Source organism: Hippoglossus hippoglossus, chromosome 6 (genome assembly GCF_009819705.1).
Source record: "Hippoglossus hippoglossus isolate fHipHip1 chromosome 6, fHipHip1.pri, whole genome shotgun sequence".
NCBI lineage: Eukaryota > Metazoa > Chordata > Actinopteri > Pleuronectiformes > Pleuronectidae > Hippoglossus > Hippoglossus hippoglossus.
In genome coordinates this window covers 15,933,211-15,954,411 of record NC_047156.1, presented here as the reverse complement: position 1 = coordinate 15,954,411, position 21,201 = coordinate 15,933,211, and the positions used below count along the sequence as shown (strand labels likewise).

Genomic DNA, 21,201 nt, shown 5'->3' with positions numbered 1-21,201 from the left:
GTTGTATTGATAACTTGTGTTTGTGACTCTTAATCTGGTTTGGTTTTACCTAAATTATTCCTGTGTTTATTTATGATGTATTATAAGGTGTCTAGATAGGCCAGATTAAATAAAAACTATTATTATTATTATTAGTAGTAGTAGTAGTATTAGTAGTACTAGTAGTATACAAGTGTTGCGTTTGCACAAACCAGATACACAGAATAGATACAATTACTCTCTGGTCCCAGAGTAATATTAACAAAGTATCATTTTATGTGTCCATTCAGTGTAGTTTCCTTTTGTAAAAATCTAAAGCTGTAAATAACATATTAAAAAATAGAAGCTATTGAGTAAATGTATCACAGGATTCTATTTACCTAAGCATCAGTTTTGAGCGTTTGAGTTATAACTATGTCTTATAGAATGGATGATTAGATCAATAGTTAGCTCTAATCAATACATAATTACACTCTGCGCTCCTTATTTGATTGGTTGGTGAAGTGTAGAGTTGCATGTTTGATACAGAATTCCCCTCAAATCATTACACAACCATTCGTAGATATTATTTAGAGTAAGACTTAAATAGTATCTTTTAAAAGACACAACAGATCTCATGCTCTGAACGTGATGACTGCATTTACCTGGGCCATCGTGCGGTTGTTTCTGCTGATGCAGCACGACTGATCTCACAGCTGGAGCCCATTGTAGTGCTGCTGAATGAGGGCCGGGAGACGGGGAGGGTCATTGTCAAAAGGCACGGTCGCTGGATCAATATCTGAATTCATTAGGCAGCTGACGTGCAGCCATCAATACCTCTTCATAATTACCAGGTCCTGTAGTAGGAGCAGATGCTGTTCAGTGTGACCTTATTACCACTGGCCTTTGGTGCCTGATAATTCACTGTCTTCATCTTGTTTTGTTTGTTTAAAAATCGGATAAACAGGAAAGAAGATCTCACAAATCTCAGTTGCTACATGGGAAATCAGTCGTTTATCGCTGATGGGTTCGCACTTTGAAAATCACTGTATGTAGAGACGTCCTCTGTGGACTTGATAAGACCTTGATGTTTATGTACATTTCAGGTTCAAATATTGTGTTAAAAAATGACTTGATCCAAAACAAATCGGATAAACTCATAAAGCCCAAGATCAAAAAATTGTGACACAGGACTTTAAAAATTATAAAACATCTCCTAGTTCAATCCTTAAATCATTCACTATTTTAATGGAGAAAAAAGAGGAGAACCTTGGAATAGAAAAGCAACAGAGATGGGATCCCTTTTCAGATGGGTAATAATACCTGAAATACAAAGTAGGCAGGAAAAACAACATGGAGAAACAGAATCCTAATATGATTCATATGAAGTTCAAAAATATGGACCAGAGAAAATATCAAGCAACTTTTGTTGGACCTGAAACCTGAACCTTTGTTTATGCAGAGTCTCATTTAGATTGATAAACGTTTAACTATAGGGAGAGATCTTTTAACACAACATCACAGCAAGTAGACAGGAGCTGAAGCGATGAACTGATCAGTCAGTCAACAGAAGAATTGTCAACTGCTATTTTAATTTTCAGCTATCTTGATACAGCTAATCGCCTTTTTGTCATTTTTGTCAAGTAAATATAATGAAACCGTGCGATGAACCGTATGAATGTAAACAAATTATTCTGGGGTTTTTGGACTGTTGGTTGTAAAACACAAGACATTTTAAGACATCTGTGAAAGTTGTGATAGATGGTTTGTAACGTTTCATAGAATTGTTATATTGATTGATCCCAAAAATAATAACGAGATTAATCAATAATAAAATTAATCATAACAACGATACGACAGTTTAGTCACATAACAGTTACCAAAGACAAACACATACATAAAAGAAGCAAAAGCGAAGGATGCAAACAGACTGTGTGTAAACATGTACAACACTAATTCAAATGGAGAAGCTGTGGGGTGCCTTCAAGTGCAGTTTAAGAGTTCATGTGTATGAGCACTTTTCAAAGTTCCCAGTTAATAATGTCAAAGTAAGAATTGTGAGGTTAATAAGGCCACGGACACCAAGTTTGGTTATAGTATTATATCTGATAGGAACCTCTGATCACATCTGTCCTGGTGGATTCAGCTCCACATGAGGATGAGGAACTTGGCCTAACCAGAACTACTTCTTCCCTGACCCTAACCCTAACCTGAACACAACCGTACCCCATCATGACACGTCTACACCTCAGATTGTAATGACTTAGTGTGACTTTTTAAACAGATATAGGCCCCTACAACACCACCCCCTCACACACACACATTAGTTTGTGCAATTATCCTTATTGGGACTTTGCATTCACTTCCATTCATTGTGGCCAGCCTAACAAAATCCTCAACCATGACCAATTCATGCCAAACACTAACCTTAACCTAACCACAATTCACATCTTACCCTGAACCTGAACCTTAACCAATACATCAGAAATTAAGTTTTGCCTCATCAGGACTGTTTTTGGTCCCCATGAGGTTTACTGGTGCTGATAGACTCAGTGTTAAGAGGTAACACACATAAATAACACACACACAAACACACACTTGTCTTATAGTTGTGAAGACCCTCATTGACATAATGTATTCCCTGGCCCCTTACCCTCTTAACCTTCACAACTAAAGGTCCGACTCTAACCCTACAACAACCCTTAAAGTTATTAAGGAACAACCAAAATGTCCTCACACACACACACACACACACTTGTCTAATAGCTGTGAAGACACTCGTTGACATAATGTGTTCTCTAACCTTAACCATCCCAAATAGAGGCCTGACTCCAACCCTATACAACCCTTTGAACTTGAGAGAAACACCCAAAATGTCCTCACAGTGATGATATTGAACCAAAATTGGCCCTCAAAAGTATAGAAAGACAAGCACACACACACACACACACACGCACACACACACACACACACACACACACACACACACACACACACACACACAGACAGCGCATGCGTCAGAGGGGAGGGGGTGGAGGGGGTCCCCGGCTCCCCGGGTGCAGCGGTCGCTCCCCGGCCGGCCGCAGCAGAAGCAGTCCTGTGGATCTACGGTGAGCACGCAGGACGCAGGACGCAGCGAGCGGCGCCGGTCGTGGTGGTGGTGGTTCGGGGGGAAATGAGCCAACTCTCCGGATAAATGACCAAGTTTAAGATGAGGGTGTTCCAGCGGTGGCTGCTGTTTGTCCTCTTCATACCTCTGTCGAGTAAGTGTGTTGTTTTTGTTTTTGATGGTATCGTGGATAGTGTGAGTGCTCAGTCTGACCTGGTGGGTTAGGGCTATCTCTCTCTCTCTCTCTGTGTGGGTGTGTGTGTGTGTGTGTGTGTTCACCCCGTACATATAACGATCACCACTGAAACACACACATCACAACCGATCACAACTATAGTAGAAAACATGACTTTTTTTACACCACTCTGATTGAGAATAATAAGACTTTCACTGTGTGTTCAGCATTAGTCCTGCTCTGTCTCATTGGTTTGGATGCTCACAGACTTCATGCTTTATGTTAATGACAGGCAGCAAATATTCATTTTAAATCACCATAACTCATTGTTTACTTTTTCTATTTTAACAGAAGATATCACATCCCACATTAAATAATACAGCTGCTGTTGCTTTTACATTTGTTGTCGAGACATAAGTTATATTTTTCCAGCCTCATCAACATAGTTATCCTTACTATTATGTACCATTACTGTGATGTACTATCATGTTTGCTGATATAATTTAGAGAATAAGCCATGCAGAAAAAGATGAGCATTTATCTTTACATTTTCTGTTTGTTTTTTTATATTATTTTCAAGTTTTGTACATTTGGTTGTATGAAGCACCTGATATGCATATAGCCTCTCAGGATATACAGCTGTCCTTGTCATCCAATACTTACAAACATAAAAAAAAACAATTTTCTAACGTTACATTTGTTTTCATATTACAAGCTCTATATATGTTTGTAGTGTTTCTGTAATCTTTTTATTTGTAATACATTGTGTAGCACTTAATATGTATGTATATATATATATTATGTAGTACCTGATATATATGGCCTGTCAACATATACAGCTGTCCCCCACTACTCAGGAACATAATAAAAGTCTTTACTAATGTTACCTTTGTCTTCCTCCAGGTGTTGTGTGTTTCAGTGAGTTGTCCTTCATCACAGAGCCCAGTGATGTTACTGCACTACCAAAGGACCCCGCTGTCTTGGACTGTCAGGCCCACGGGCAGCCGCCGGTCACCATCAGGTGGCTGAAGAACGGAGTACGGCTGGCCGAAAGCGAGCACATACAGTTTCTGCCTAACGGCTCCCTGTACATACCAAAGATTAAGCATACCAAGGAGGATTCAGATGAAGGATTCTACCAGTGCCTCTCACAGAACAAATATGGAGCTATCCTAAGCCAAAGATCACGTCTGACTATCGCAAGTAAGTATGGAGGGTGAGAGGAATTCCCAGGGGCTACAGGATGGACTTTATCCCCCAGTTTCCACTGTTGAGGCCGAGGTGAAATGGGTTAAAGTTGTTGGTGATATCTACTATGTGGTGTCATCATGAAGGCATTAGAATAGCAAGTTCATGGGTTATTAACCTGGAGATGGGAAGCAGATGTACCCCACCCCTCTCTTCTTCTTTTTTCTCTTTACTGAGTAAAGTCTGGGGTTCCATGTCCCTGGAAGTTGTTCAGACTTCACTGTGCTGGAGTTTAAAGCTGCCAGGCCAGTTAAAGGGACATTTTAAGAGACAGTTAAAGATTGATGGAGAGTCTATCTCAAAGCTCATAAAGACTCCATAAATAGTCAGCGCTGAGTCGGACTGCACTGTCTTTTCCTTGTTTTGAGGAAAAGTACAACTTGAACTTGTATGAAAGTGCTCAGGAAACATGTGCAAAAAGTAGAAATTAGCCCTCTCTCTCTCTGGCTAGTGGGGTCACATTGTCAGGCCGTGGCCGTGTGATTGCTGAATGGTCCGCTACACAGAGGAATCCCTGAAAGGCCATTTGCCTTTTAGCCTTTGTTGGGAGTGCCCCTGACTGCCCCAGAAGAAAAGGCTACGTTTTCAGGGCATTTGTTTGTCCACTTATCAGTGGACAGGACAGCTGTGTCTATTCACTGGGCCTGGTCTACCATGGCCTCTCTTCACAAGTCTTGGAAGGGATATCCCATGATTTGTGTCATGGAAACTGGCAAGTCCTCTGAAAGTCCACTGAAGTCCGCTGATTTTGACAATGACACTGAGGACACCAAATACCCCATTTTGGGCTGTGCGTCTCAACAGTGCAAATTGATTAAGAACTAGATGAAACTAGAATGCAGGAGGATATTTTCGAAATTCAAAAATACAAACGTGAAAATAAACCCTGAGCAGTAATTTCACACCACACACTAACTCCCTGCCAGTCTGGTTGCAACTGTTGGTGTATTAAAGGACAAACAAACTTGACTATGCCATGAGAACAGAAAAATCAAGTTTGGTCTGGGGTCCAGCCTTTGTCAGTGAAAGGGTTAAAGGTTTTTGGTCAGCTGTAGGTGGGGAGTGGAGGATGGGCCTCTGCTGTTCTCCCCTTCTGTCCAGAGGTCCTGGGGGGTCAGGGGTCAGCAGGGAAAGGCTTTGTGATGTCACCGTTCTGCTCGGCCCGGGCCGCCCTGCTGTTCTTTCTCCGTTCCCACCATCCCTTTCACTGCACCAGGCCCTCTGTTGCCCTGTCAAGCAGAGCCCTTTTGTTCAAGAAAGGCTGCAGTTTGTCAAGCGAAAGAACGGACCTGATATTCTGCAGTAGATAGTGTTTGCAAAAACATGTTTACATTCAGGAAGTGTTTTTTTCTTGCAGCCCCAGGGAGACATCGCCACTTTCAGCACTTCCTAGATTTACAGAGGGCGTCAGTTATCTGTCATAAAATTCCCACAATAATTGCATAAATAAGTTTATGTGTTCTGCATGTGCTTTGCTGATGGTTATCATTTTTATAAGATTTTGTAGAGGTTACAAACAACACAAGTCTCACAGGCTTCTCTTTTGTGCACTAATGGTAAACTGGCTTCGATCTCTTGTCCAGTTTGGGCTAAAATTGAATGCACCGGGGTTTGCGGGGAACTCTGACCTCTTTAGAGAAACCTTTGTGATGTTTGACCCAGGCATTGATTTGTTCTTTACAACAGAGGTGACCAAATTAGCAGATCGGTCTGCGTAGGCCACACCCACCATCTACATCTCGGTCCCCAGCCAGAGTCAAGATCGTCCCTGGTCACTCAGATAAGAGTAAACAACATGTTGTTTAACTTCTTCCTGAGGATTTGTCCTGATGCTCACCAGTGAGGGCTGCTGTCAGAAGATTGGCCAGGATTTTTTATGCCTCCAAGCGGGCGACAGCCAGTGGCCGGAGGCATTATTTTGTACTCGCCCTAAACCTGAACTTAAACCTACCACAATTTCCTCAGAATATTTTACAAACAAACCACAATTTAATTTATTCTAACCACCTACCGCACTTCACATAAACTGAGTTACCAGTGCATGTGTGTAGCATTGATGAGATTAGCTCTTAAATTAAAGGATTGCTCTTTAATTTGGACGTCCCAAAGCTCCGGATTTAAATGTGGAGTTTCAGTGGGAGAACAGGGTATTGATTTTCCTTAACATGATATTGACTTCCTTCCTGTGAGTGAGGGGGAAGGGAGAGAGTTATCACCTAAATGAATGAAGGTCACTGTTCATATCTTATACAGCGTGCTCCATATTAATGCAGATCAGGGGTTTCTAATTTGTGGTGATTATTGAAAGACCTTACACAACATAAACAGCACAGGAACAGAGGCTGACTCAGCAAACTTTGCACTGCTCTTTCAGTTATTGTAAAACAAGTATATATATATTTAATATACTTATACACATCATAGTTATATAGTTTATATAAGCATAGCTGTGAAATAAGTATGATATTACATCAAATTGCAATATCTTGCCTTCGAGTAGTGTGACAGTCTACTGTATGAAATAGGTTTACCCTTGTCTTACACTGTTGTTTTTCATATTTTCTATTCCTCGTGGTTGCTCACAATCCTTCTTATGCAAAGGGTATTGATTGGGTTTTTATCTATAACAATGCATCATTCAGTGTCATTCTTCTATTGATTGAATTGATCGGCCCAGCTGGTCAGCATGGGACCCGATAGCTCATCTGCACAAAAGCAAGATCACGGAGACTTACGGAGATCAATTCCTTTCATAGAAGCAGTTAACATCCATCAAAGTCATTGCTGTGCATGCATAATGTATAATGTTTACCCAGGAAGCACACGAGAAAATACTATATTTCAGTGTGTGACAATCACGAGCAACTGTGAAGTACATTTGAGTAAATAATCATGATGAATATCCAATTCAGAAGCCCACTCCTGAAGCAAACACCCGTTAATAGTCAAATAGGTTGTTAAGGTGGGTTTTAGTTAAAGTTCTCTATGCAGCTGAAAGTTCTGGCTTTGGTTTCTAATTAGTTTTTCTCCACAGGTATCTCAAAGTTTCTGTTGCATCCCGTGCCTGTGGTGGTGACTGAGGGGTCAGTGGCACGTTTCTCCTGTGCAGTCCCCTCCAGCCCTCCTGCCACCATCACGTGGGAGCTCAACCAAAGCACATTACCACTTCAGACAGACAGGTACCTGCACACATCAGTTGTTTTAGATAGAAGCCAAATTGACAGATATATCGGTACTGAAAATGATTTACTCAATAGTGATATCACCATTGGCCCACAAACATCCAAAGCGTTTTGGCTCTAGTCTTATACACCATCGTAATGTTGCCTTTGTGTGTTTGTAGAATTACGGTTCTGCCCAATGGAGTTCTTCAAATTCACAATGTTCGGCTGGAAGATGCTGGACAGTATCGATGTGTGGCAACGAACATCGGCAGCCGTTTGAAGAGTAGAGAAGCCACGCTGACAGTCAACCAGGGTAAAGAGACTCCATCTGTTTAAACCATCATACTGGAAAATAAACCACTCACTCTGTTTGGACAACTCTGAATTCATTTTCCCGAAATGTTCCCATGAAGGTGCAGGTCCTAAACCCCGTCAGAGGCCCCAAATCATTGCTGGACCTCAGAACGTCACTATTCCTCTTCACAAAACTGTGGTGCTGGAGTGTGTGGCCACGGGGAACCCCTGGCCCATCATCTCCTGGAGCCGGGCCGACAGTAAACCAATCGATGTGTACAATGCCAAAGTTCTGGGCAACGGGAACCTGGTTATTACTGATGCCAGCTCCAAGCACAGTGGAGTCTACCTCTGCAGGGCCACCACTCCTGGAACCCGCAACTACACTATTGCTGCAGCCAACATCACAGTTCTAGGTACTGTAAACTCTCATCTCAGAGGTCTTCACACAGCCTCTTCTGTCTAGTTCCTTTATTGCATATTCTATAACACAATAAAACCTTTAGCAGATGTGAAACATTTTTTTATACAATTACATTACTTTTCTCTAAAACCTCTGTTTCAGAACCGCCATCCATTGTCGAGAGCCCTGAGAGCCAAACCCGTCCAAGAGCCGGCACTGCCAGGTTTATGTGCCAAGCGGAGGGAGTGCCCCCGCCGCGCATCAGCTGGCTGAAAAACGGAGAACAGGTTCACTTAAATGGGAGGATCAAAATGTATAACAGGTATTGTACAACAAGAGTAGTGTTCCCGATCAAACACAACATAATAAGTACCATGAAAACAGACTGAATAATATCAAATGTCATTGAGTTAATTTTCTGGGTTTTTTTGTTCGCAGTAAATTGGTGATTACCCAGATCATCCCCGAGGATGACGCCATCTATCAGTGCTTGGCAGAGAGTGAGCAGGGCTCTGTGCTGTCCTTGGCTCGCCTTATCGTTGTCATGTCCGAGGACCGGCCCAGTGCACCGAGAAATATCCACGCAGAGACAATCTCAAGCTCTGCTATCTTACTGGCCTGGGAGAGGCCGCTCTACAACGCGGACAAAGTCATTGCCTACTCCATCCACTACATGAAGGCTGAAGGTGAGAGGAGTAATCCAGTCACTTGTGATTTGGGGAACTGGGAATGATAAAGGTGTGAAGAGATGCAAGATGACAGTCAAACACAAGCGGCTGTGGATAGGGAGGTAGAATGTGTCGTCCACTAACGGGTCGGTGATTTGATCCCCAGCTCCTCCAGACCTTGAGCAAGGCACTTTACCCCTTAATTTCCCCTCATGGCTATTTCATCAGAATGTAAATATGAATATGTGCTACAATAGTAGTGCAGTGTGAATGGATGGGTTAATGTTTCTTGAGTGGTTGCTAACACACAAAATCGCTATATAAGTGCAGCGTAGTCATCATTCCGTTACCACAATAAACATACTCGCTCTCACATGTGATCAGCTCTACTTGGTGAAGGCCATCTGTTGATGCTGCACAGAGCAGGGGTCAAGGCGGACTCAGAATGGCAACTTCACTGAAATGACAACAGGCTTATCCAACCCATTGTTCAGTCCCCAGCTCATTCTTCGTGCAGTAAAAGGGACACGGTAGCTTTTTAAAAGTCTAGCGAAGGACTAATGCACGGATATAATTAACTCAGACCATTAAATTGAGAGTTCTCTATCAAGCCTCTGTAGTAAACAAGGTATTAGATTGTATTGGGTTTGTTTTAAGAGGCCTGGAAGCAGTTGTGATGCTGTGTGGAGCATTGCACATGTTCTAAACATGTGCAGAGGATGAGTTTGAGTGCGATATGCTTGACAGTCTCCTCCTCTTCGGATAACCTTAACCTGTCCCCTAACGTGTTTTCTGGTCTGTTGCATGTCAGGGCTGAACAACGAAGAATACCAAGTTGTCATCGGCAATGACACGACCAGTTATATCATCGATGACCTTGAGCCTGCTCGAAACTACAGCTTTTACATCGTGGCCTATATGCCAATGGGAGCCAGTCGTATGTCAGACCAAGTCAGTCAACACACCCTGGAGGATGGTAAGCACAGAGCATTGAGAATTCCAGCATTCCTCACAGTAAATCACTTTGGTAGTTAACCTAACATGCATGCAAGTGATTTGTGTACAGACTAGATTTTGAGTGGGATAAAGGTCGATGGGCACGCTGTAGTTTGCAAATTTTTCTCGAATATTCTACTCACTAACAGCTTATTTTTTAGGATAAGAAATAGAAATGTCTAGAGCTTTTTGTCTCAAGCATATTGGTGATATCCTTGTCTTCCTGCAGTGCCTTTGCGTACCCCGGAGCTAACTCTGACCAGCCACAGCTCCACAGACATCCAGGTGAGCTGGCAGCTGCTGCCAGCCAAGCTGAGCCGTGGTCAGGTGTCTGCATACAGACTCTCCTATCGCACAGCTTCAGACACCACTGTCACCTCTGTGGAGCTACCTCAGAACAGCACCGAACATCTCCTGGAGAGCCTGCAGCCCGACACCATCTACTTGCTCCGTATGGCTGCAGCCACCCGCGTTGGCTGGTGTGAGCCTTCAGCCTGGACATCGCATCGTACACCTAAAGCCTCCAGCAACAAAGGTAAACCTGCAGAAGGCTGAAAATGAAATGTCCTCAAAGCTGGTGATGTAAACCCACATGTCTTTTTTTCTATGTGATCCCCTAATGTGGCTGTTTAAACTTTTTTCGCCAAGGAGGTTATGTTTGTGTCTGCGTTTGGTCTTTTGTCAGTTTGTAAGTTAGCAGAATTATGCAAAAATGACTGGACAGATTATCACAAAACTTGTTGGAAGGGCATGTTTTGGGTCAGGGCAGAACTCATTAAATTTTGGTGTGGAAATCAGGGATGTTTAGAGTGTGTGCAATTTGTGAATGAATGCCCTTCTAGTTTTGTGCCTAGTGTTCATGCAAGTTTGAATTTATTGAATTGGTTCAAAAGCATTGATCTTTCATTTTAAAGATCTAAAATTCAGTCTTTATTAGAATATGATTATCAATAAACAAGTACATGTAATAGAATCACATGTTGCCAAACTTGTAACTGGCTGTGCTTTTGCTCTGGTCACATCGGTGCCTTACTGCACTTAGAATACCGAGAGGATCACTGGAGCTCATGCAGAGTGGCCAGCTTATGAGTAGAGTTTGCTCTTGTAGCATTGTCCCACAGTCTTTGTGTTGGTTACCCAGGAACCTTTGCCCTTCGCTGTCAGTGATGTCAGAGCGGCCTCAGTCATGGGTCATAAAGAGTGGGCCTCAGGCGTCTATGTGGGAGGAAGAATAGCCCTAGTTCATGGCCTGGTGTGTTGGGGGAGGCTGTTTGTCCACCAAAGCTGTTTTTCTGGTTTTCAGAAGTTTAGTTTTATATTTTGTTGCACATGTAGATCACAGAGACAATTATACATGTTTTAATTTAGGATTTCGTCTACATCGGGAATTGTAACTACACTTCTAGCTGCAAATTTAAGCTGAAATTATAACTGACACTTGTAATGTTCAGTATTCCATCAATCCACTTTTTCCTATACCCAGCATCCTGTTGTGTTTTTGTTGTTGGGAGGTTTAGTCTTCCTTTGTGTGCAGTGATATTCAAAATAAGAGTCTTTATTGATCCCATGCCTGCTTTCTCCCCCTCCTCCCTGCACAGTGCCTTCAGCCCCTGTTCTTCAACTTGAGCCGCTTAACTGCACCTGCATTGTGGCACGCTGGCAAACCTCCACCGAATCTGTGGCTGTCCAGGGTTACCGGCTGTGTTACCATGAGGAAGGTCAACCGGAGCAGCCCCACATCCAGCTGCAGGCTCAAACCAACACGTACACCATCAGTGGCCTTGGTGAGTCATCCACTGTTGTTGTTTTACATGTCTCGTTGTAGGGAATATAAATAGAAGATTTAATTCCAGTGTCTTGTCGCATAGCGGGACCTCTAGACTTGGGAAGACAACAAACAGAGAGGGAACGGTAGCTTCTCTCCAAAATTGATCTCTCTTGCACTGCCCCAATTTAATTCAGTGGCCAGTTGGATGCTGCATTTGCATTTCCCTCCTCCTTCCTGGTTGACCCCTCTTGCCTAACCAGAAGCCCTCACCAGTCCTGCTGCAGCATTGTGTGCGATCAGGCTCCCAGGGTTAGGGGTCAGGGTCCAGATGTCCCTCCCACCACAGTTTCCCATCCTTGCAGTTGCATAATTATCCCCTGGTCATTGTGTTGTATCCAGGGCCAGACCTGCCCCGTAAGACCCCTGGTCACTACCCCCCTTTTAGGTGGACACCGTAGCACACAGACAAAGACCCCTGGGATTGGCCAGAGCTGGACCACGGCACTGACCTCTAGCCGTGAGACAGCAGTCTTGGATTAGGACCCCACCCACCCCCCACACACACACTGGTCATCTTTGCTGTCCATGTAAATAAACCACAACAGTTTATGCATATGCAATATAAACCAGGGCTACACTGATCAAAGCTATTTTATTTTGTCTGACGTGAAGCTTAAAGTATATTTGGTCTCCAACTATGCTTTTACAAAAAAACCTGAAATAGAAATTATTAGATTTTAAGTAATTGTTCAAATGTTTTTGTTGTAATTATTATTTTTATTTCTCACTAGAAACTCTTTAAGTAAGCTTCTATATTGACAATAACGCATGCCGCTGTCATTAGTTACATTTTCTTTAACATCGCTGTTCTCAGTATAACTTCTGTTTAGGAACCACGGTTGCTCCAAGTTGAAGGCTATTACACAAGACCTGTAGGAAGAATGTGAAAGGGGAAACAAAAGGGGCCCAGCTCCTATAACGCTGTCCTGCACCCAGATTCCTTCTGTTCTATCTTGGCCTGACCCGTGACCCCATTCAAACCCCCCCAGTCCCATGGGCCTCGGATCCCAGCAGCTGAACACGGCCCCTGGCCCAGCCCCCCACCACAGGCGTGGACACACCGCCCTCGCTGGTCAATACCCATACGCTGACCTTTCACACCGGAGGCATAAAACAAATCTTAACACTCTCTAAAGCTGTCCTGATTTAGGAGCTGAGGCAGTTGCAGTTTTTTTTTTCAAGTTAAAACAGAACATTTGATGCAGAGAAAAGCGTCCAATCCTGAGACCTCATTGATCTTACTGATGTGTTAAAGACAGTCCTGATACAGCCTGGTGTGTCCTGAATTATCCTAAGTGCACAATACAAAGAAATCACATTGTACCTCATCCCCTCAAAGTTTGTTATGTACTTGTATAGTCTTAAAATACAACCTACTGCCACTGGAGTTTTGTGTAATACAATCTTCATGGGCTTTCAAAGGGAAAAGACATTTTGTGAATATTTTCACAGAGCTTATTGATCATGTCACCATATTTACCGGGCCTCGGGCTGGTTGATCTTTCTCATGCTCCTTACACATGACAACACGTGATAAATTAGAGGTTGGTTTCACTCAGGAGACCCTGCATTGGCCATGCATTGGGGGGGGGGGGGGGGGGGGGGCAGTTATGTCCTACCAACTTACCCTCCTGCAGCTAAGTGTCAAAGTGTCTCTTTGCCTTTTTTAAAAGTGATGTAGTTCTATTTGTTCACCATCACGTTTGGTATTTTAATGATGATCCTTCAGGCTTTGTTATTATTTTCCAAGTTTCTTTGGAGCCTATTGGTTTATGACCTCCACCAAGGACATCATGATTTCACCCCTGTCTATTTGTTTGTTAGCAAGATAAAACAAAAACTACTGGACAGATTACCATGAAACTTGCTGGAAGGATGTGGTTTGGGTCAGGAAATGAAATTCTGGTGCAGATCCGGATCAGGGGGAGGACTTTTTTTCACTTTCTTAAACATTGTGAGATAGGGCGGTTTTTAAACATTTCCTTGATTTCTCAGAGAATAATTCATGGATCTGGATGAACAAAATAATGCATGTTGAGGCTGACGTGTGCAATTTAGTGCAGATCCAATAAAAATCTGGATCCAGTTTCGTAAGAGGCCTCGGTGGAGGTGTGCTCTCTACTGAGTGCCATTCTAGGTCATTTGAGCAGTTTCAGCAACCTTCAGGTGTAGTTTAGCTAAACATTGATTCATTTTGATTTCAGATCCAAGGAGAAAGTATCATGTCAAGATTCTGGCTGTCAGCCAAGCTGGAGATGGTTATCAGACAGACCAAACAGTTAGTACTCCAGGATGTGTGTGTGAGTACATTTCTCTGTTTGTTTAATCCTGAAGTTGTGCAATTCAAAATGAAATAAAGAAGTTGTCTCGAATTTTGAAATGAATGATAAAAATATGACTTTTGTTTGCATCATCCAGCGGCGAGAGAACAACCGACAGCATCCCCGCCACCTCCAGATCACGTGATCGTCTTGGCCAAAAATTCATCTGCAGTGTCCCTGCGCTGGAGCCGTCCTGCTTTCACCTCTGGAAAGGCTGTTAGCTACACAGTCCGCTGTACACCTGTGGGCACCCACAATGCCTCTGCTATACGCTACATACAAATGTAAGCTAAGAAACAAAGATAATTTAGTATTTTACCCTTTAAGTTAAGATTAATTTAGAGATTAGTATCACATACAATTAGTAGCACTGGATTATTCTCTGCTAAATGCCCAATATGTCTGAATATTGTTTGTTCACAGAACCAAACAGAGCGTGATGGTTCAGAATCTGGTTGCAAACACTCGCTATGAGTTTGTTGTGCGTCTCCATGTGGACCAGATGTCGAGTCCCTGGAGTTCGCTTGTTTACCATCGAACGCTGCCAGCAGGTAATAAACGGGACATCGCTGCAACGTCATTTTGTCATGATCATGTCGCGTTCTGTGTATCCATGGTGCAGCCTCACATCAAATGCAAAGACTCAACTACTAGCTGTTAATTGTGAATGTGATTTTTGGGGTTTACAGCGCCCAGCCAACCACCTGGAGGATTGCGAGTGACTCTGATCGAAGAAGACACAGCTCTGGTGTCCTGGAGGGAGCCCACGGAGCCCAACATGGTGGTTACACAGTACACCATCCTGTACGCCTCCCAGCAAGCCTGGATGGCCGGACACTGGCAAATACTGCAGAGGGAGGGTGAGTAGTAACCTGGATCCTATGTTCTGATCATCCTTATTGTGATCATCTGTTACGTTAGTGAGGGAGAAAGTATTTTGGAGTAAATATATTTACAAACATCTACAGTATTTAAATGATGTTCTCATTAGATACAAGCATAAAAATCTGTCAAGTAAATGTAACCACTGTTTATACCTAAATCACTTTAAGTAACAGAATGAGTATGTGAGTGCTTGAGGGTCAGATTTAAACAAAAATCATCATACTTTGTACAACATTATTCATCTGCAATCCTTAAGTAAAGTATCACAAACCACATCGGATATTCTCTCAGCACAAGTCAAAGTGTGTTGTCTTTCTCCTGAGCAGCTTCAGGCATTTCTGTCATAGGAAGATATAGAAAAATGATATATGATGTCTACAGTTATTTATTCACCATTAAGAGCACTGGTAGGAGGTATTTTTTGAACAAATCCTTATTGTCTGATTCTGCTGCCATTCACAGGAACCCACACGATGGCCCTGCTGGAGAAACTGGAGCCGGGGAACGTCTACCTGGTAAAGATCTCCGCCTCCAACCAGATCGGTGAAGGGCCTTTCTCGAACATTGTGGAACTGGTGTTGAAACGGGGAATTAACCAGCGCAGCAAGAACCCCAGAAACTCAGACAACTTCCCAGACACAGAAGGTAAAACTTCAGAAGACACTGAGGCTGACACGATAGAGGCCTCTTGTCTTATCTTTATTATTTTTATATATATTTAAGTAGAGCTGTACTCTGGTATGAGTTTTCTTTGCTTTAAATGAAATGGCTATACCAGGCTATACTGTAATTTAAGGGGTAGGAGGCCGCTTATTGATAATTTGAGTCAGAAACTACATGTTGTTTTTCATTGCTATATAAATGTATTTCGAAAAACATGCGATTCTGAATCTTGTATTCATTGTAATTAATAATTTCTAATCATTAGTAACAAATTAAATGTGGAGAGTGATTAAAGTTTCCTCTCTGGTAAGAAACAAACCACTAGGAGGCGTAGGTCAGCAACACTTACTGAGCCTGTTAATAATAAGTGTGGCTCAGTATAGGCATAATAGAATATAGAGTTAAAAAAAAAGAAATCTTTATTTTTGGTCATTTAATTTCAGTTTTCAGTAAAAAGTTAGATTGAAAATATTTTTCTAGAAATCCTTAATTTTTATTTCTTCTAATCTTTTTTTGTTTCATTAATAGTGTTTTCATATTTACTTTAGGGAAATGGAGACATTCTCAATGTTTTCCAATACAAAGCGAAGTGTACTTTTTAATGCACTTTTAGTGCCGCACACAGTGATGATCATGAATGACAGATGATAACACTGCCCCACGAAGGCAGTGAGCTGTTACTACAGAAATGTTGGAGAAAAAGAAAGGTTTTAAGTTTCCGGTCGGCTGGTAAACTGGATAACAAACAACAATGTTTAAATGACCTCTGTTTATGTCTTTAATGATTTACAACAAATAAATCTTTGGCATAAACCTACACAATATCTAAAATGGTAATGATGAGATGTTGTATGAATGCTGCAGTATCTACCAAAAAATATGTTCTCTGAGCTTTCCATTCCCCCTTTACTGCCTTTTTAAGAACATGAACTTTAATTTCATTATTTTGAGTTCATAGATTAATCATTTCTGTTTTTCCAGGTGCTTTATATTAGAATCGCTATAATAAATGTAGTTGTGTCTAGTTGACACAGTTGTGTGACAGAGCGCAGGAACAGCCTGGGCAGCAGTGAAAAGCAGCAGCTACACAGTGAGAGTTGTGTTTCTTCATAGAATCATTGAATTTCTATGGAATAATAATTTTACACATAATAAATGGTGTCAAGATATCAGACTCTGGTACTAACTCAGATTTTACTGTATTTTGCCTTGTAGGTCAGAAAAGTATGAGTATTAACTTCTGTTGTGTTGTAATCTTACGTCTCCACTGTATCTGAAGTGTTTGTTATTAAGTGAAAATAATGTGTGATTGTTTTCCCCCCCCTGAAAATATGTGTTATCTTCCAGAGTCCTCCGATGGTCACTACAACTTAGACCAGAGGTCCATGACGGGGATCATTGTTGGTGTGAGCATCGCCTTGGCCTGTATTGTTATGTGTGCCTTGATCCTCCTCAGCAAGGGCCGACCCAGGTACTGATTATAACCATTTGAAATAATTTTAACAGTTCACCAATATAAATGGAAACAGGAACAGTTATATTTTTGTGACATTTGTTAACATCATGATCTCTGTATGACACAGAAAATCCTCCAGTCACAAAGTCATTGCTGTGGGAGCTGGTGAAGATCCACGTGCTGGTATGTCCCTGCCCAGCGAACGCCATACAGACAATGTGGAGGCTCATATTCCCATGATCAGTGGTCACTTTTTAGATCCCAGGGTGAGTAAAACCAAACGGAATTTATAGTTTCACAGGTTTGTGTTTTATATTGAAAAGAGCACAGGTTTATTGAAATAATCCCTTTCATATGTTTTCTCTAGGATGGCTCTAGCATGGTCATAAATGGTGCTGGTCCAGCCAGCAACAAGAATCAAAGTAATAGGTGGCTGATCTTCCAGAGGGAGATCAGAAATCAAGCTGAAAGTGACGTGAGTGATCGTGTGACATCATTTAGCTCAGTCAGTTTTTTTTCTAGTCTAGTTTCTGTTTGTCTTAACTTCTGTCCATCTTTTTTTCAATCTCTTCAGGCGGAGAGCAGAGCCAGCTTGTACGAGGCTGGCAAAACTGTTCTGAGGTACGATGGGGATTTAATCTCAGGGCCCCTGTCGCCTTCCTCGCGGGAGATCATCTACGGACCGTTTCACACGGAGAGCTCTCACACCAGTGAGGGCAGCCAAGAGACGGGCGACTCTGGACACTACTCCAACGAAGAGAGCAACGAGGAGATGAGCAACCCCTCGACGAGTCAGAGCTCCAGACCGGAATCTTTTGGACCAAACGACGAGGACGCTGTCACTGAGCTGACGCAGTCTTTTCAAGTGGAAAATGAGAAGAAGCTGAGTCCCCTTCATCACTCCGCCCCGGATGCTTCGCGGCTCTGCTGCATCTTGGAGGGCTCTCACGTCGCCCTGCACGCTTCCCAAGCCGCCGAATCGTGACATCGCCCGGGCCCGCGTCCATCTCCGCTCTCCTGCAGCTGGAACGACACCACTTCTACCTCGTTGGCCTCCTCACTCGAGGCCCTTCTCCTGATGCGCACGGGATCCGCAAGTCGGCTGCTGCGACGGAGTGGAGATGTGCTTTTGCTTCGAACCTACCTCAGGAGTTTGTATGAATGTTTGTTATAATGTTTTTATTTCCAGTTTCTTTTATACAACTTTCTACCTGTTTGCCTGTGTTTGGTGGTGTCTGTCCCAAACCAAAGCTCACCCATGATGAATGTTAAAAAGAATGTCAGAAATGTACTGTGATACATTTTCATTATATTTAATTTACTTACCACTGGTGTGAAGGGCACAGTTGGGCCCTGCTGACTGATTATCTACCTCAGTGTTCTGTTCTTGTACATACATTACTACCTCCTTTTCACCACATGTTATGCAGTATTATCTCAATCTCAGGGGACAAGGTGAAAACATTTCATTGCCATGTCTTGCTACCTCTGTTGGGAGGTTATTATCTCAAGGTTGTTTTTTTTCATTTCAAATTCTTTTATTTTCATGGTTGGAAGAGCTTTTGTTTCACATTGTTTGTCTTTGAATGGTGTATGCTGTGAAAACAACAAGTGCATTAGATTTTGTCAAACTATTCGAGCTTTATGACACTGTAACGTTTGACACTTTCAATGCACTGAACTCAAAGCTTTAAAAATGGCCTTAATATCGAAAAAGGGCTTTGCATACTATAAATACTGAGATCCAAAGATGGGAAAGAAATATTGTACCCAAAGAGTTTTTGATGATACCATAGATATTCTAAGGCAACCAAAAAATATAGAGGATGTATATTAAGGGTGCGTTTGCCAAAGTGCTGTTTCTTGCCAATGATGTAAATTTCCCATAGAGTGGTTGTTTGAATGCATTACTCAGTGTAAATTTACTCGATGCTTTATTCTGGTGAAAGCTTTAGCACAAGACCCCCCCCGGGCTTGTGTTCCATTTGCCTTTGAGACCATTGCTAAATGCAGCGGTGATGCCGGTGCTATTATCCAAAGAGTTGTCTGCTTCCTCAGATGGGTGTTGCTTTTAATTCAGTTGATCCTTGGGTGTGATTGGGTGGAATTTATTCACAGACCAAAGATCCAGCGTTTCCTACCAGTGATAGATGACGATATTTATTATTGGGTTAGAGAATCGTCTTTCACCGTTCATTAAAACTGTACGGGGAAGAACTCATCTCCCCTGTGATATTTCCTGTCCAGGTGTGACAATGAAGGATTCTGACTATCATAAAAGAAAACCCAATGTGTGAAGAGCAACATAATCATTTTTTTATATCTTTGTAAAACAAATAATCCTAACCAAAGAAAACTTGAAGTCTCTGTTATTTAGTGATTTTCTTTGGTTTTCATTTACATTATTTGAATTTAAATGTGATCGATATCCAATGGTTTCGATTGGTAGAAAGGCCTTTTCCTTAGTCCTTTTCTTTTAAAAGCTTGAGATGTCGAAATGGTTCTGTTGTCTTTTTATTACCACAAGATTTCACCTTGATGCTACTTATCTTACATTGGACATTTTTAAATTTAGATGACCTTTTTACCATGATGTTGTAAACGAAAACATTTCCCAATTTTAATGTGACTTTTTTCTAAATTTATTAGGCAGGCTTTCAGTTCAATGTTTGTTGCTATTCAGAAAAAAGTGTTTTCATTTTTAAAGCCACAGGTAAAATTTGCTGACTCAACTCAGGTGCCAAATGTAGATTTAGAGTGTAGATTTTAACTGTTATTATTTAAGTTATGGTTTTTTAATATTTCTGCTTTTGAATACCAAAATACATCATTTAATTAAAAGCGAGCAACAAAGCAAATTATTTTACGCGTTGAAATGTTGCAACAGATTTTTTGATACTCTCAAGATGATCACAAATACTAGATAATAAAATTGTCCGTGGAAAAATACGTTTCGTGTTGTGTCATTGGTTTTTATTTCCATTTGTGTGTTTTTTTTTTCATTTCGTGTTTGTGAGAAAATGAACGTCTCCTGATGTGATTATTGAAAAGTTAAAAAGTGTAACCTCACTGATGCCAGATTTTTGAGACCAAAATGGATTTTATGAGTTTTAGAAATCTGGTAACAATATATTGACCAATATTTTATTGATTATATGAAGAACAAATCTACTAACAGGCCAATTGACTTGAAAATGGTCTCTGGTGGACCAATTACTCAAATACATGTTTCTGTACTACGTCAAAGTCAGAGATAGACTGAATGGAATTTATATACACTATTTTAGTTAGGCAAGTATTTAATATATTCAATTTATATTTGAACATTGATTGTAAATACAGTGTATGGGCAAACCAAGATGACATTACCCCTCTGCAGTTAATTTTCACTATTGTCATCAGCTAACATGTACACCAATACACCAATACAGGTATATTTTCAGTAAGATATATCTTAAGAAGACTGGTAATTTATCAATCTAAATGATTCATTAAACATTTATATTAGATAGAGTAAAGTTCATAACAGAATATATATAATTTGAAATATTGTAAAATGCTATTTCTTTATTTGCATGATAACATTACAGAGCTTTATTGGAGTTGTGACTGGCTGAAAGATGAAATGGCGGAGACTGTCATAGTCATAATAAAATTGTGGAAAAATGCCATTATGACCATAACACAGATTTGAAAAAGGTTACTTGAAATAAGTTTTTCTATACTTAAATAGAAAATATAATTCAACACAACTCAAGTCAAAGTCAACTTTATTGTCAAAGCTGCCATATGCACAGAACATAGAGGGGATTGAAATGCTGTTTCTCTCTAGTCCCCGGTGTGTCATATAAGTAGACAGAACATATAGATATATAATAATATATGTATGTGTATATATATAATAAGTACTCAAAACATACTACACAGTACGACATAGTATGCAGTCATAGTGCAGTTGAGAGCGCAACTCAATCACATAAAAATAATAAAAATCAAATTTTAACTCAATTCACAGTAACGTTGAAGAATTGAA

The 21,201-nt window shown here is 41.3% G+C and overlaps 1 protein-coding gene across 2 annotated transcripts; it reads left to right on the top strand.

Moving 5' to 3' along the window:
* Positions 1 to 3,046: 3,046 nt before the first annotated feature.
* Positions 3,047 to 19,967, top strand: LOC117762590 (protogenin B-like). 2 transcript variants are annotated; one of them, XM_034587003.1, is made up of 19 exons: positions 3,047 to 3,221; positions 4,146 to 4,445; positions 7,525 to 7,669; positions 7,834 to 7,967; positions 8,074 to 8,364; positions 8,514 to 8,673; positions 8,790 to 9,037; positions 9,831 to 9,995; positions 10,245 to 10,550; positions 11,614 to 11,799; positions 14,048 to 14,143; positions 14,262 to 14,448; positions 14,588 to 14,715; positions 14,854 to 15,024; positions 15,512 to 15,694; positions 17,060 to 17,183; positions 17,296 to 17,434; positions 17,536 to 17,643; positions 17,743 to 19,967. In XM_034587003.1, the coding sequence occupies exons 1-19, from the start codon at positions 3,155 to 3,157 to the stop codon at positions 18,151 to 18,153; spliced, it is 3,549 nt and encodes a 1,182-aa protein (XP_034442894.1). In that variant the 5' UTR covers positions 3,047 to 3,154; the 3' UTR covers positions 18,154 to 19,967. The 2 variants fall into 2 exon arrangements, with proteins under 2 accessions (XP_034442894.1, XP_034442893.1); XM_034587002.1 differs by having other exon boundaries at positions 8,068 to 8,364.
* Positions 19,968 to 21,201: the final 1,234 nt, after the last annotated feature.

What these genes read in the sequence shown, in the direction of transcription:
- LOC117762590 (XM_034587002.1), top strand. Translation starts at nt 3,155, where the DNA reads ATGACCAAGTTTAAGATGAGGGTGTTCCAGCGGTGGCTGCTGTTTGTC. An exon ending in TAAAGCCTCCAGCAACAAAG is followed by an intron (nt 10,551 to 11,613) that starts GTAAACCTGCAG and finishes CTCCCTGCACAG; the next exon opens with TGCCTTCAGCCCCTGTTCTT. An exon ending in TAGTACTCCAGGATGTGTGT is followed by an intron (nt 14,144 to 14,261) that starts GTGAGTACATTT and finishes TGCATCATCCAG; the next exon opens with CGGCGAGAGAACAACCGACA.